The 18,230-nt window shown below is 31.9% G+C and overlaps 1 protein-coding gene across 2 annotated transcripts in view; it reads right to left on the bottom strand.

The window, feature by feature from the left end:
- Window positions 1-5,631: 5,631 nt before the first annotated feature.
- The window catches only part of LOC128168995 (uncharacterized), a 47,142-nt gene continuing 34,543 nt past the window's right edge, over window positions 5,632-18,230 (bottom strand). The window contains exons 7-8 of one of the 2 annotated variants that reach the window (XM_052835166.1): window positions 11,825-11,850; window positions 5,632-7,122 (exon numbers count right to left, since the gene is read on the bottom strand). In XM_052835166.1, coding sequence (XP_052691126.1) covers window positions 7,108-7,122; window positions 11,825-11,850 — 41 coding nt within the window. In that variant the 3' untranslated portion in view covers window positions 5,632-7,107. Of the gene's footprint in view, window positions 7,123-10,087; window positions 11,851-18,230 lie in introns of those variants that run through there. The other variant, XM_052835164.1, reaches the window with a different exon arrangement.

Genomic DNA, 18,230 nt, shown 5'->3' on the forward strand with positions numbered 1-18,230 from the left:
CGTCCCCGCAAACTTGTAAAATTTAAGCAATCCACGAATTTTAATGATTTCACAGTATAGTTGATGCATCTAAAGATTAAGTTATCAAAAACTTGAGTGTGTTAAAAATTTTAAATCAAAGTACTGAAGTAATGACGGGAGTTAATTTTATTGATTGTTGTTTATCTTAAAATCAACGATGTGTAATTTTGTATGGTAAGTATAATATGTAGTTTCATAGCTGTATTCAAATAATTTCGCACATTTTTCTACTATGAATTATCGGGCTTTTCCAAGCTATAGACGGAAAACCCCACGTGAATCATGTTGTGTAATATTTAAGAATAGATTTAACGCCATCAAACTCTACCATGCATTATGTATCAGTAATTGAAATATATCTTCAAAATTGCATCCCAGCAATATTGAACTTTGGCGAAGAAATACAAACGACTACAAAAAATATCTAAATTGTTTGTACCATTTAAAATCTGACTATTTTCAAGGTATTTATAAATAAGTTTCTGTGAAAAACAATAGTTTGGAATACATTACAACAAAATTATTAATTATTTCCAAGTACTAAGTCTTGTCAGCAGTGATGATGTGTGCATAGGTCCGAACACTGTTTCAATTTCCGTTTGCCATAGTAACTGCATAGGAGAGTTGATTAAAATCAACTCACAAAAATTACTCGAAGGAAAAGCATACATGACTGCAAGTATAAATACCGCATGAAGGGATTTTTTTTTACGTGTCACAAATTTGCGAAAATGGGAGAGATATGTAATATTTTTAATTTGCGTCAGTCATTTCTTGCATTTTGAAAAGTTTCTAAAAGAAAAGAATATGGGATATTATTTCTGTGAGTTTAAAAAATTAAAATATAAAAGTGGTCGCGAAAATTACCTGTAGATCATTGCAAAAATTACCGTTTATGCGGTATTGCATACATGTTGCAAAGACAGCATTTTAATTAACTCAGATGTTTCCCTGAATTACTTTGTTGGTTAAAATTGCACATTTCTGTGTTACCCAGTAAGCCACAGACTTTTCCATGCTTTATTGGGTAAATGTTATAAGGAATAAACCCAAAAAAGCATGGACAAGTCTCTGACTTAATGGGTAATGGATACTAGTATAGGTATTTACCCCCCAAAACAGTGACAGTGTTTCACTTACTGTTTACTTATTGGGTTATTATAAGAACAATACCCAGGAAAGCATGGGGAAGTGTAAGACTTATAAGGTATAACCAACCAATAATGGACACGTCTGTGACTTAAAGGGTATTACCTAACAAAGCATGGGCAAGTCTGTGACTTATAGGGTATTACCCAACGAAACATGGACAAGTCTGTGACTTGTAGGGTATTACCCAACAAAACATGGACAAGTCTGTGACTTATAGGGTATTACCCAACAAAACTTAGACAAGTCTGTGACTAATAGGGTATTACCCAACAAAACATGGACAAGTCTGTGACTTATAGGGTACTACCCAACAAAACATGCACAGGTCTGTGACTTATAGGGTATTACCCAACAAAACTTGGACAAGTCTGTGACTTATAGGGTATTACCCAATGAAACATGGACAATGATCAATGCTTACTTGGGTAATACCCTATAGGTCACTTTATATGGTAATCCCCATATCTATGACCTAGTAGCGCCCCCCCCCCCACTTTCTTTAATGTTCCTAATCAAATAAATTCCTATACTAGATTAAAACAAAGTAGGTAACAGGCCTGTTTGTTCTAATTTGAGTATTACTTTGTTGGGGTACTGTAATAATAGACTTTAAAAAATTACTATTTTATGCTTTGTAAATAATTAAAAAAAATTCATGAACTAAATTAAAAATATTTATTTTAATAATTTTATATCAAAAATGCATGATAATATCTAGAATTATGTACCCAAGAAGTTGATGGACATTTGTTGATACCCAATACATCTGCAAAGAAATTTAACCCAATAAATGTATTCTCGTGTGAAACCATATCATGTACCCAATAATGATACCCAATAAAGTTTTGGACACTAAGTACCCAATATATGTCTTAATGTGTGTCCGTCTGTCCGTCCGTCCGTCTGTCTGTCCTACTTCAGTTTTCCACACTTTTTTTCTTTATGCATTTGAGGAATGATATGAAATTTGCTGAACAGCTTCAAAATGTCAAACTACAGATCAAGTTTACAATTTTGTAGCGTCTGGTTGACATATTTTCGAGAAATTTTTTTTATTCCAATTCCTAATGTTCGGGTTCGATATTATGCATAAAAGTGCATTGTTTTAACAATTTCCACAAACCGGTATGGGACGTGTATTGCTTATGCAATACTCTCAGAATGCTTGTGGTAACAGTTATCGGCTTCGTGGTTAAAAAATAATAAATCCCCTGTATATGTTTATTTTATACCCTGCAAAATGTAATTTGAATTATGCCTTTTGATGGGCCAGACTAAAGTGGTAGGGTTTATAATACATAAACAAAACTTATTCGTTTGTTATCATACGGTAACTTACACAAAATCGTATTCGATATATAATTGTGCAACCAGACGCTCTACTGCGCTATGAATCTTTCGGAAGTTAGTGAATTCCTATTGTTTATACATGCTATATGTATTGATATTATATTTCAAATCAAAGAACGGATATAATGACGTATCAAAAGAGGTAATATTCTATTTTAAACTTATTACGTCACTTTTCTAACTTCTGAAAGTGCAAAGATCTAAATCGGCGGTAAAAAGTTATCGTTTAAGCTAATGGTTAAATCATATTTAACAAAGTTTTTAAGAAAACTTATCTCTTTTTATTCGAATGAGACACCTCGATTAAAAAATATCGGATAGTCGCGTGCTATAAACCTGAACTCTCAGTTTAACCGATAACGATAACTGGAACAGTACAAATAGTGCTAACATAAATCCCAAAATAGTTTTAAACATTTTTTAAAAAAAAATACTGCTTGATTGGAAGTGTTTTAAAGAGTTATTTGTATAATAAATTTATATATATTATCTTATGAATTATAGAAATGTTTTGGAACCTTTCAAAATCATGTTCACTACGATAGACACGTGGCAGTAAATAAGAATTTTTGTATACTAAATCAAATACAGTGTGATGGTCGGATGCGTTTTTAATGAAGATTCATTTCAAATCAAGAATATAACTTATTACAGGGTATTGAAATATACATATCGCAACTGTTCAACTGTTGGTAAAAAAAAAATAAAACTAGTGCTACATGATTTTTTATTGATACAAAATATCAATATATAAACCAAAAAAAAAAAGGTTACAATTTGTATTAATGATTGAAATGCAACATTCACACAATTCTTATATGCAATTAAATACACGTCAAACAATAATGTAATGATCAAATGAAAACAATAAAACATTAACCTATGATTGAAAGAGTAAGAGTCAATTATCATTGCCAATGGCGAACGAGAAAAACAACATCAACAACAACAGTTAGTAATGTGATATTTTTAACGAGGCTGAGTACAGAACGAGTACGCACGCTTTCGCGCAGCGTTTCATTTGTATTGTGACGTCATCTTTTTGCTTGGTTGACGCCATGGCGTGATAGTTTCAACTTCAGATATTCAGCGAAACTTGTTTAAAATAGCTCGTTTGATGCGTAAAGTTAATGTTATATTGTGGAATAAACAAAAACGTCTCGAAGTATAAGCTATATTTGGGTTCGGGTCGAAAACGTGAAGAGGGTTCAGCAAGGCTAGCCCTCTGTCACGTTTTCATAACCCGCTTAAATATAGCTTAATTCATATCTTTTAAGACAGTAACCAAGTATTTTATATTAATGACCCTTATTATGTGATGTTATATATTTTTTTATTACTTAAATACGTCTGAATGTTTAAATGATACTATAAAGATCACCTTTTCCGCCTTTGTAAAAAAAATAACCATTATCTGACAAATCTGGGATATTCGGCATACAAAAAACAACTTTGATAAGACCCCTGGAACAAACCAGGAGGTAAAAAGTTGTTTTTTTTTAATTTGACCATTGGATGCCTTTTAGCAATAACTTTAATATGTAGAACAGAAAAAGAAATCCCTAGGGAAGAAGTTTTTTTAAAAATGTAAAACATTTGCAAAAGTGATACATTTCGAGCAAAATCCCGTAGGATCCTTGTTAAAAATTAACAAACTTGGAGATGACCCCCTTAACAAACGGTGTGGTAAACGTCTTATTTTTTTTATCTTAAAATAATAATTATATCAGTAGAAATCCATGTTAAACATTTCATTCAAAAATCTAGGGCAGAACAAATTAGACCCGGCCTCGTTAAATCAAGTGCAACATCTTTATCTATATCCTTATACAATTAACTCGATATGGTCGTTTGACCAGGTCATAACGTTCAAAATGTCGGAATCGACACTAAACGAAGAGCAGACAAAAATCACATTGAATGATCAAATTGAAATCATAAATTCTAGGAGAAACAACTTAATTAGAAAAAAGTCAAATCAGATGTATGTTGTTAATAGGGAAACCCTGTACTTCATGCAGGTTTATTTACCAGCAAAACATAAAAACTCTAAGAAACAAACAGTAATAAAGTCAATGAGTGAAAACTTATTTAACAGGAGGCCCAACGGCCACATTGCTCACCTGAGTAACACTAGACATAATAAAATCAGCCTTATGAAGTCATATCCAAAATATCGGGACAATGAATAAATAAAATAGATTCTGTTTCAAAAGATTTTCAAAATTTTCTACAGATGTTCGTATGTTTAGCACCTTTTTTTAACTAGATGATTTCATAATTTTATCACACTTTGAGCATTGCCATTCTCAAAGAGATCTTGAACAACTGTTATATAAACTTACATCAAACTTTGAACCCCTTGTGTGGCCCACAAATTATTCAGGACCACAGTCTAAACACCTGAAAATCAACAAATGTCAATATGATTGTATATTAGTTATACTATATACGTTATGTTTTTGATAATAATCAAATTTATTTTTTATGTAAAAATATAATAATAATAATTGCAAGTTTTTAAATAGCGCTTTTAAAATTGGCGAACCATTTCTCAAAGCGCTTTACAATTTATACCCCAGCAGACCTTAAAGCATTCCAGAGCCTTCTCATTGCGGCAGCCGTTAAGGCGCTCAAACACTCACATATCTTTCACTGTCTATAGCCAGGCACCCATTTTTACACTTGGGTGGAGTGAGGAAATACATGTAAAGTGTCTTTCCCAAGGACACAACGTCGACTTGCCGCGGCCAGGATTCGAACCCACAACCTTTCGGTCATGAGTCCTGCACCTTAACCACTCGGCTACCGACGCCACAAAATATGACACAAAATATGACTCCCCCTCCCTTCTGCATAAGAGTATCATCCTTTTTAAATTAATTTTTACAGATTTTTTTTCTATACATTACACTACCTGAGGATGCTATCACTCAAGTAACAGCTTTTCTGCTTAATTGATTTTCTAAAAGAAATATTTCTCTTTAAATTCATATGTAAAAATTCGCCCCTCCCCCATGCTGGCCCCACCGTACCCCCGGTGATTATGAACTCATGATCAATTGAACAAACTTGCATTCACAGAACCTGAGGATGCTTCCACACAAGTAAGAGCTTTTCTGGCCGATTTGTATTTGAGAAAAAGGATTTTAATAGATTTTTCTCTATACATTCCGATGTAAAAATTCAACCCCACCCCATTGTGGCCTCACCCAACCCCCGGAGATCATGGTTTGAACAAACTTGAATCTACACTGCCTGAGGATGATTCCATACAAGTTGCAGCTTTTCTGGCCGAATTGTTTTTGAGGAGAAGACTTAAAAAAAAAAAATTCTCAATATAGTCTTATGTAAAAATTCTACCCTTAATAGTGGTCCCACTGTACCCCCGATGATCATGATTTGAACAAACTACTTTCATGCAAATTACAGCTTTTTTGGCTAATTGGTGTTTGAGAAGACTTTTTTAGGATACCAACAATGTTTTAATATTTCCTAATTATTTTTTCCTTTACAAGAGAGCATGGCCCTTCATTTTAACAAACTTGAATCCCCTTTACCTAAGAATGCTTTGTACCAAGTTTGGTTAAAATTTGCCTAGTGGTTCTTGCGAAGAAGTGGAACATGTGAAAAGTTTACAAACAGACGGACAGACAGTCAGACTGACGCCGGACAAAAAGTATTCAGAAAACCTCACTTGAGGATTTATCAGGTGAGCTAAATAACCAGTCTTTCCAGGCTCCTGTTTCGGTGCTTTGATATTTTAAAACAAAGGGATAAATGAAAGTTCGAAAAATATAAGCAAAAATACCTGCATAAAGTAAATCTGTCCGCAATTCAACTTGTTACACGTTAGTAATTGTATGATTTTAATCAACTCGCCTATGCAGTTACTCTGGCAAACCGAAAATGAAACAGTGTTTGGACCTAAGCACAAGTCATCACCGCTGACAAGACTAAGTTTTTAAAATTAATAGAGAAAAAAATAAATGTAATGTATGCTGAAGCATTGTTTTTCTATAAACACTTTGAAAACAGTCAAATTTTATATACTACGAACAATTAAGATATTTTTGTAGTCTCATGTATTCCTTCGCCAGAATTAATAAAGTCTCGTTCAACCAGACGCTTGGCTGTCTCCGTAAATCTGCGACAAGCAGAGAGGGGGCTCTCTTGCTTGTCGGATATTAGTGGAGACAGCCGAGCGTCTAGTTAAACGAGACAAAAGTTCGATATCAATAGTACTTGGATCCATACTTTAGAATTGTTTCGATAACTAATACATACTAGTAGTTATAATCTTAAAATATTACACAACATGATTCATATGAGGTTTCTCGAAATTTTTGTCCGGAAAGTCTAAAAATTCATAGTATAAAAAAATACAAACTAGATAATAATCGATAAAATTAACTCCCGTCAGTACTTCAGTACTTTGATTTTCTATTGTTATTGTTAATTTGGTAAATGCTGCATCATTTTGTCCATAAACTCTGTTTCTCAGATCTGTAATGTTTCCTGTACTTTATATAGCAGCTCTTTTCTTGCATGTCAAGTAATAAGGGTCTAATGGCATCTGTCGAATCAAGCTAATGGTATCTGTCAAATTAAGATATTAGAAAATAATTATAATAATAATAATTATAATAATAGTAATGATAATATTAATGATAAGATTGTATTTTAAAGTATCAGTTTTCTTTAACACGTTTTTTTTATTGTTTAATATAAAGTACTTATCATTTGATTGTTTTATCTAATTTAAATAATTATCATTTGCAAATATGTTTCCTTTATTGAACCTAAAGGTTAGCGAACACGTTCAATTCTATGTTAACTTTTTAGTGAGGTCACAATAATTATTGCACGCACTTTAGCTTGTCGGTTGGATTATTGTAAACATGAAAACACTAAAATGTAGATGTAAGAAATAAGTAGAATGTTAAAAAGTTTACTGGGATATGAACAGGCTTCACAGGATTTAATCACCTGACCAACCAAGTTTATATCTCGGTGATTTTTTAAACATGTTTTTTATTTCTTTAACGTATTGCCAAAAAATACGTAAACATATAGTATTACATTTGATAACTCGTTACAACATTAAACTTGGTTTTTAGATTTATCACATCTTACGGTAAAAAGTCGCTTTGGTTTTTCTTATCAAAATAAAAACAAGAAATACATTCAGCTTAAAAAAAAAATAAACAAATCAGCACGTAAACATGAACTAATTAAGTTAACGAATATGAAATTGTTTTTGATCTGATATCAAGTTACAATTGTATTTGAATTGTATCCTTATGTGAAAAACAAAATAAATGTTACCACACACAACAGTGTTGCAAACTAAGCTTAAATAAACATCCATTCTACAAGTGTATGGTTGGCCAAGCAATGAGACAACACGATGCAGCCTAAGATAAACATAATTGGTTTCAAAGCAAACTATATTGATACATCGTCCACTAACACTACTAGCTATAAAAACACCTGTCGGTAGGAAAATCTAATGTCTTCTTTTGTTACCCACTGTGTTATCCGGCGATCACATATGCATCTCTTGTTACAGTTTACTGGGATATGAACGGGCTTCACAGGATTTAATCACCTGACCAACCAAGTTCATATCCCGGTGATTTTTTAAGATGTTGTTATTTCTTTAACGTATTGCTATTAATTGAAAATTGTCTCAATGGCTTATATAAAAAACACGTAAACATATAGTATTACATTTGATAACTCGTTACAACATTAAACTTGGTTTTTAGATTTATCACATCTTACGGTAAAAAGTCGCTTTGGTTTTTCTTATCAAAATAAAAACAAGAAATACATTCAGCTTCAAAAAAAAATAATAAACAAATCAGCACGTAAACATGAACTAAATAAGTTAAAGAATATGAAAGTGATATTGATCTGATATCAAATACAATTGTATTTAAATTATATCCATATGTGAAAAACAAAATATATGTTATAACTATTACCACACACAACAGTGTTGCAAACTAAGCTTAAATAAACATCCATTCTTCAAGTGTATGGTTGGCCAAGCAATGAGACAACACGATGCAGCCTAGGATAAACATAATTGGTTTCATAGCAAACTATATTGATACATCGACCACTAACACTACTAGCTATAAAAACACCTGTCTGTAGGAAAATATAATGTCTTCTTTTGTTCCCCACTGTGTTGTCCTGCCATCCCATGTGCATCTCTTGCTACATGTAGAACTTGTACTCCTGCAATCCCATGCCAACCCCTGTATACATCCCCTGTTTGCCACTATAAGCCCTCAACATCCCCTGTAGGACCCTGTTACCGCCTGTAAAGGCCCCTATGACCCCCTTTACAGTCTATACCGCTTCGCAGCAATGTTAAGGTGTCCCGGAGCAAGAATACGGCTAAAAAACGATATTCTTCCAATTAACGAAGAAATAATTTGACAGAGAGTATTTCTTAAAATTTTACATTACATGTATATATTGACAACGATGTCAAACATAATACTTGCATTTTTGTGAGTTTATTTGTACTTAGTTGTCACGTGACGTGTGTTTCCTTACATTGCATATTGTCTGAATTCTGATTCATGACTTAAATCAGAGATATTGCCAAGAAAAATCTTTTGCTATGTAATACACTTTTAATTTCTTGCTTGGGCATTAAATAATTGTTTCGCTAAATCATCAGAATAAGACATATTTTTACTAAACGCGATTTACATGAAACACGGGTATATCCGTAGGTTTCCAAGGTATGAATCACTTTGGTACCCGTATAATCTACCAATTATACTTAAAATGTTCGAATACTGTTTTGATCTTTCAACTGCACCAAGCTTTTTTTTTTTTTTTTTTTTTGCATGGGTTAAATTCCTTTATTAAGTTGTTTACACGTAACAGAGAGCGTAACAACGTACAACCACTAATTTATAAATAGTCTTTGAGTTTAAATGACGCTTTAAATCTACAGATTATTTAATATTGATTATTGATATGCCTGAACTCATTACATATAGCATTAAAGATGGAAGCTATGTAAAGAAAATAATCGATTTAATTATAGTTTGACTATAATTAACTTTTAACGTTACGATACAATCCCTGAGACCTATCAAAAGGAATGCAGATCGGGACGTCAAAGTTGATTATGACGTCATATTATACAAAGTACAGTTACGTTACTTTCTACACATCGCTGTGGGAAGCTTTTTAAAACAAGCGTTGTTTTAATCTTGTTTTCTGGGGTTTTTTTGAAAAATATTTTAAATTTTGAAAGCATGAATAGTATTCTTATTTTAAACGATCCTTGTTTTCCTTTGTACTTGATCGATATTATATATTGATATTCACATTTTTTTAGTGTGTTTGTCTGTGATAACACTACGAATCAATGTTGTAATATACTGTTCAAAAAATTTAATATTATACACTTGTTGACTGGGGTCGAGGGCAACAGTTGATCTGTCGGACCGGCTCGCAAACTGTTGCCCAAGGCCGCGGGCAACAGTTTGCGAGCCGGTCCGACAGATCAACTGTTGCCGGAGACACAGTCAACAACTGTTTTGTTATACCCTTCTAATCAATAACACGGTTTTGCGGAATGTGACGTCACCGGTCAACTGTCTTTTTTTACAGTCGATTTTAACAGTCCCAATCTAACAGTTCCAGTCCAACAGTCAACATGCTGGTTTTTTTTTCGTATAGAGTTATATAGTAACTGTTTTACAAGGGTATAACAAAATACGTTGAATAAATTTATTCTTATATAATTTTTTTCAATTCACAATCCAAAATTAAATGTATAAAGTAATGTAGTTTTATTTAAAGCCTAAATTAGCAAAAAGTAAAGTCTGGTGAAAGAAAACATGTATATAGTGAATTCGCTTTAGATATTACATGTATTACAAATTCGTTATACTGATATAACGAATTATTGAAATAACGAAGTAATTCCATTGGTCCCTATGACCTCGCTATAACCCAGTTTTACTGTATATCTTTGCGTCGGCGCTGTTAAGAGCAAAAATTGACTTAAAAGCTCAGACTAAAACAAATACACTAACAGATGTGAGATGCATTATTGTATAGATAAAATAATGAATGGGGGATGCCAGTGTTTTACAGTGGGAGACATACGTTTACAGTGACAGTCAGGGGATGCCTACAGTGGCTCTGGGGATGTGTACAGAAGCAGACATGGGGTGATCAGGTTAAACATATGGAAAACAGAGGATTCTCATACAGACATGAGTTTTCAGAGTCAATACCGCAATGATATCAAGTTGCATTAGGGACCAGAATCATGACCATTTTGTTTTTATTGATATAATGATATAACATTAACGAGCTACATAGTCGTTCATTAATATATTGCAAAAATGCAAATTTAAAACAGTACATAATCATTCATAATTGTATCATAAACGGTAAAAGTTTATACACTAATGCAATAAAAACTGCCATTAAATGTCGGCGATGTTTTGAAGTGTAAATCCCTAATGTCTGACGAATATTATTAGTCAGATAGTGTTAAATTTCTACACAGTGGGTTTTCTCAGATTTCGACCCTTTTATATTTCGCCGATTGTGCATGATATTTCAGCTTTGTAGACCGCCCCAGCTTATTCCTAGAAAAAGGTTGACTTCCGTGCCGTTTTGCATCATCTCATGTCGGAAACTTTCCGCTGTATGGTTTAAAATGTCGCATCTACCAACCATTCGTTTACTTTACCCCTCGTCTGTAACTTTCAATTTCACTGTTTAAAGTCAACACTACAGTAATAGGCACATTATTTGAATTTTACTTCTGATTCTCATGTACTTAACATTAGGGGTTTACATATTTCAAATCAATTTTAAGAAGAAACATCCTTCTAACTAATTATAAGTATTAAAAATAATTTCGGGAATTTCAGCAATACTCATAAACCATCAAGTACAGTAAATCTCAATTTTACAAACAAATTGACGGGTATTTTTCCAAAACTGTCCCTAGCTACCTTATTTTGCTTTTTCTTTTATATCGCTAGTAGATGTGAGTTTTGAATCTTAATGTCAACTTTAAAATCTGTTCATAAATGTAGGCAAAGCAGTTCGTTAATGATATAATTATATCATTTATAGTTGGGATTCTAACCACTAATGCATTTTTATATCATTTGTGGATAATGTATAAGATGAACGTTACACAGTTATTTGTATGTCACTGCACTTCAAAAAAAATGTTTTGATACGTAATATTTATCACTACATTAAAAATGTTAGAGTCAGCGGACTGAAAAATGAATACCGTCGCTTGATTATCTTCCAGATTATCTACAAAAGAACAATAACATTGAAATTAAATAATTTTACAAATTTATAATAATGAAAATAAGTATTCTTTTCTTGAAGTTAGTACGGTGCTTTTATTAGTTTTTTTTAATTGCAATGTTTTTTGGTTTTTGTGTGTGTGTGTGTGTGTGTGTGTGTGTGTGTGTGTGTGTGTGTGTGTGTGTGTGTGTGTGTGTGTGTGTGTGTGTGTGTGTGTGTGTGTGTGTATTTTTATTTTAGATATTTATTAATATTTTTACCCATGTAAAATTATACAGCGTTTTGTTTAATTGTTGTATCCCTTGAGAACAAGCTTTTGGAAGAGAAATGACTAAATGTGTACATTTTGATAAAAGTTAACTTTTCACAACTGTACTTTTTGCCAATGCTGCAATATTTCTATTCAACCAGTGATTTATTCTTTCTGAATAAAGTTTAATTCATTATCAGAATTCAATTGTTCCATTTTTAGGTTAGCAGTATATGTTATTCCAAGAAAAGTAAAATGGTCTGTCGTTCATTGTACAGTATACCAGTATCGATGCAAATTGTATTCAAATAAATTTGTGAGTCAATCAAGATTACTTTTGTTTTAGAAAGGTTGGGTTTTAGTCCAGCAAATTTAGAGAACTGAAAAAGAAGATCAAAAGCACCTTTTAAACTTTTTTTCGTATCCATCCAAAAAAGAACTGTATATTCTGCATTTTGTAATAGGCATACTTTTATATTTTCTAAGTACCTCTAATGTTTATTAGAAAAACCATTATTTCCTTATGGTTTTCCATGTTTGTTTTATTGCCAATAAGCTCCCATTTATGTTTTATATCCTCTAAATAATTAGACATGTTTTCATCAAGTTCTCTATTGTAATTCTTATTAAAAGTAGATTCAATATCAACATATTTTAATTCTAGCAGAATTTTTTTTTTTTATAAAACCTCTCAATTTCTGCTAAAATATTTTTCTGTAGGTAATAACAAAACCATTGCTGTACATAAGTTTGCCTACAGTTTTATTGACATAATTTCTTTTTTTCAAAACTGAGAATATATTTTCACTCTGTTTAATCCATTTAAAATTTGTTCTAAAAAATAATCCTTTTATATGTCTTCTGAATTCTTCCAATCTTTTTTGCATCAGTTTTATTTTTTTAAATTAAATATGTGTTCAGAATCATTAATATTCCTCCATATTTCTAGGTGTTTAATTTCTTCAAGTAGTTTTATTCGTTCACGTTTATTTTATTTTATTTCTGGAACACTACAGAATTAAGCACCTCTTATGTGCAGCAAAAGTTGTCAAAAAGTTAGTCATCTAATGCTAAATGTAGTTCGACATTATTAATTGCATGGATACATATAGGATTGTAAGGAAACATAGCTTATTAAGGTCTTCCGTTCCAACCAAAGACCTTACTATTTTTTGCTGGTTAAGATTATTCTTATTTTTCTTTTTTTTCTTCATAGACGCAAACCTTTAGGCTTTATATCGTGCTCATTTCTGAACAGTTTTTGCTTAAATTTCAGGGCTAATAGACTTTACAAAGTACTATCTTAATCAATTCAAAAATTTTTGAATTCCTCTTCCGTTAACTAGTTATTCCCCTTTTAAAAAGTTATAGGGCCTTTGGTTTCCAGACAAAGGCTCCGAGACTATGATAACAGGGAATGGGAATTCAACGAATTTGAATAACAGAGACATTGTAGTTGCGCACATTGGTTTTTGTTTTTGAATTACGTTTTTATTTTATTTAGGAAAAGGTATGGGTTTAAAAACAGGATTCCAAAAAGTGCGAACGTTTAGAAATATTTTCCTTTTTATCTTTTTAACGAAATATATCTTGTTAAGACATGGTAGAATAAAATTTGTGCAGAATATTAAGGGCTTTCATTTCACAACAATAAAAAACGGGCTTGCCCCTAAAATTAAAGATCAATGGCCCCTAAACGTTTTTGCTTAATGTAACTCCATACTCGTAAAACTCTTTGATGAAAGTTGAAAAACAGAACTGATTTCAATTTAATAGACTTAATTTTCATCAATTATAAGAAAAATATACATGTCATCACACTTTTTTAGATGTCAGATAAATATGAACTAAAGCATAATTTAGCATCAGAAAACCGTACTTTTTATTAAAAGTAGAATATTTGTAAGCAGAAAATTGTTTATCTTTTTTTAATTTTATTGTCGACTGTGTCAGGAAAGTAAAAATACAAACACATTTTAAAATTAATCGTTGGGATTAGAAAAGTATAGCATTTAGACATACAACTGAGAAAAAAGTCAGAAAAAAAGTTTTCCCTTGGCATAGATAAAATTGAAAATTTAGGATAAAATCAAGCTGCGAAAATATCTTGAACTCAACAGTAATTCTAGTTACTTCCATGTCATTCTATTGACATAAAATATATAAAATTATCTTGCACAAATTTAAAAGAATTTAAAGTTTTACACTAAAGTATGACAGAGAACACTGGATCTACTGTAATAACACAAAAACGATTAGGATTTCGATATGGCGGTCGCTGCGGAAGTTGATTGTTTGGATCTCATAAAGGTCGTTACAATGTTATTTTGTTAGTGGTTCGTGTAGTATGAGTGTAAAAAGCCATGTACCGGTTTTCATTTGGCAATAAAGAAAATCTCTGTGCATACAACTGGCATAAAATTACTGCAGAAAGTATGCTAGTTTATACAAGAGGCATTTTTTCATAATAATTTTTTTTTCAGAATACATGCTTTTTTTGGAGGTTAAGTCATTGTTGTTAAGTTCTAATAGTGCACAATCCTTAAAAACGGGAATTGGAAAACAAAACATTTTTTTTCTTTTCTAGTAAAACATAAAATACTGATTTAAAAGAATCTATGAATTACATTGTAGTTATTAACTGCTTGAATTTAAAATATATCTTGAATAAGAGCTGTGTTTGTGAACCATTACGTAAGCTATCCCTCGCCCGCGGCAGAGAAAATCGGTCACCATGGTCGCAGCTGGACTACCTAGCGGTCAGCGGTTATCAATTACACGTGGGTTGCGTCTCTCATATATGAGTTTATTTAGCCGCGAACTCAAGAATTGAGTTAGTTTTGATTACACATTAAAGTTAATGGATTAAAAGATAGGGTGTAAATTAAGAAACCGTTCAGTTAATTAATAAAAACAATGTCATTCTCAGTCTAAAGCAATACCAGAAATAGATCAACTGTGGGTTTTAAGTTAAAAATAAAGAAATTCTCTTTGATAGAGTTTAGTCATTATACTGCAAATTTTTCAAATCTTCTGGGTTCTGAGCTGTGCGTGTGTGTACCTTAACGTAATCTATCCTTCGCCATAAGCTGAAGAGATCAGCCACGGCTGCACCACCTACTGTTAAGCGGTTATCTGATACACAAGATTCGCACACGCACACTTACATGTATATGGACGTGTTTGAGTTTATATTGCCGGTAATAAAAGAACTGTTTTAATATAATGTTAAAAGTCTGTCCATCCTGTATTCATTTAATTAAACAATTGAGTGTAAATTAAAAAGTTGGTCTGAAAATTAGTAAAAGCGATATTACTCCAAATCGGAAACATCGTCAGACATAAAATAATGCTTGGTTTGTAAGTTTAAACTATATTAAAAACTGCACAAATAATTTTTTTAATCAACAAAAGAATACACACACAGATATTTAACTTTTAAATAATGATCATCCCTCGCACGTAGCCGAGGAGATCCGGTGCGAGTGGACAAGTGATCCGGGGTAGGTTCATCTACATGTACCTTATCACGCGTGCATGTTTCATATTTTGTAAGGACACAACTATATTTTATTATGATTTGAACTATTATATTAGTTAAAGATGAAGAGATAAATTTATTTTTCTTGTACAGTTGATTAAGCATTGATTTATACAATAGAGTACAAGGTAGTTTTAAAAATCGAATCAAGTTATAATCAAAGTTCCATGTTACATGTTTGCGGTAGATGCTGGCACGATAAAAGAATGTCCTGAAATGAGGCATTCGATGATTTTTTTAAAGATCATTCACATGAGTTTTAAACAAGTTTAAATTAGATCCTACCGGTCACATATTACTCAATTATGTATTTTTTCTACATGGCCGTTTGTTTCATATTGTCGAAAATCATTTTTTTTTGTGATACCTTCTGTATAACATTTTCTCCTTAACGTGTTTCACTTTCCCACACGTTTGTTTATTCTGTCAGTCTGTGTTAGTTCAATCGCCACGTGCGACCGAAAATCTTCTGTCGCTTCAGTGCACAAAGCTCAGAACATATATAGCTCGGGGCCCGGTTTTTCGAAAGGTGGTTAACTCAAACACCGTGTTGACTGTGTGTTAAAGTAAACGAAATGGTTAAGTGTTTTTCGAAAGTGTGTTAGGCTTTAACCATGTGTTAACTCTGTGTTAATTTTAATCCACCCCAGTACCTTAGTTGAGATTCAACACAGTGATTAAAAATATTGCCGCCAGTGTAATTATTTTGCCACTTCAAATCAAAAAATTGGTATAAGAAGCATTTTCCAGACATTTTAAAGTTTAAAAAATCTTACATATGAATAAGATACGGAAAAGCAACTGGCTTTACATGAAAAGTTGCAGTTTCTGTGTGATATGATTATGGAAGAAGAATTTTGCACATGGTTCATACACCCTGCCTTGAAGGATCCCTTCATTGGAGGAGGCTGCATTGTTGACAGCAGTAAAAGGTACTTTTTTCTTTATTTGACCTTCACATTGATTATATTGCTGTAGTCACATAAGACATTTAACAAAAATTTCCAAAATTATTAGTGAACTGGGTACTATAAGTACAAAAACATTGTACAATTTTTTCCTTGAATTTTTAAAACATTAATGAGAAAGGAATTATCAGCTTCATGATTTTTATGTATATGTATTTTATGTTATATCTTCCTTTTTTAAATTACTTTTTTAAAGAACTGAATTTAAAAATTTTGAAGCATTTAATTTTTAAAACTCCATATATTTTTTGAAGTCTATCTATTTCAATTGTATTTTACTGAGTATATGATAACAACCAACCTCTAAGCCTCAAACACCATGCACCAAGAGAAGGAGAGCAATTATTATGTCATTTAATCTAATGTCTACATCATTATAATACACAATAGCCAAAAAATATTGAAATTGTCTCTCTCTCTCTCTCTCTCTTCTATCTCTCTCTCTCTCTCTCTCTCTCTCTCTCTCTCTCTCTCTCTCTCTCTCTCTCTCTCTCTCTCTCTCTCTCTCTCTCTCTCTCTGCTATCAACATATCTAACATGTTTTTATTATGAAATTGTTTAAAGTACCATAAACTGGAAATGATAATTATTAAAGTATGTAAAACAATGCGAATGTAAACCTTTGCATTCTCTCTCTCTCTCTCTCTCTCTCTCTCTCTCTCTTTCTTTCTCTCTCTCTCTAAAAAAATCCAAGTTTTTAGCTCCTTCCTGTCCAAATGTAAAATGTTACACATATATTTACATATAGTTGAAAAATCACCCATTCATTCCAATTGTCTTTTAAATTACATGTAGGATATGAAAATGTAAATTTTACATCAATTAAAATAACATCTGCTATAATAACTACTTTTGAAATGAACGATAAGCAACCATATTTTATCTTTGTATTGTATTTATGCATTAAATATAAAAACATGTAAAATTTGAACATTTTTCTTGGATTTCTCATCCGTCTCCTGGTAGGTCTTTTTTTATCGTGGTTGGAAAGGGAGTAGATTTAAGAATTAGAAACGAGAATAACAAGGTTTTTATTAAATATGATTATAAAGCTTGCTTTTTAATAAATTTAAACAAGAAATCACATGCAGGACGGCATGTGTGTTTGTCTCGAAAAAGCTACAATTCATCCAATTTTCAAAATAGGTAAATTTTTCGTGTTGGTGATACATGTTTTCAATTATGTGTGAGAATTGACACTAGAAACTGCCACAAGTTTCATAATATTATCAGATTAGGTGAAAGATTTCAAACCACTGCTTTTTATGAAGATCAATACATAGGAGGAGGGCATGCATGCAAGGGTATCTCTAAGTGATGTGGTGCTTTTATAATGATAATGTTATGTAGATACATGCAGTATTGAATAAGGTTCCCTATTAAACGAGGTTGATCTCTTAAAATTAAGTAAAGATGTTTTGCTGAAGAAGAACCATATAAATCTATGTTAAATGAGAAAAGTGGAAATGTGGGTTCACTTAAATGACCATACATGTATATTTCTCAGACCTCAATGAAATAGCCAATATGCGGTATACTTTTTTTTCAAAATTGCATAAGCTTTCTTATTCCAAGGCAAAATGTCTTTCTATAGAATGTTAGTTAGTGTAAGTTAAACCCTATA

This window comes from Crassostrea angulata, unplaced genomic scaffold (assembly GCF_025612915.1).
Source record: "Crassostrea angulata isolate pt1a10 unplaced genomic scaffold, ASM2561291v2 HiC_scaffold_77, whole genome shotgun sequence".
Lineage (NCBI taxonomy): Eukaryota > Metazoa > Mollusca > Bivalvia > Ostreida > Ostreidae > Magallana > Magallana angulata.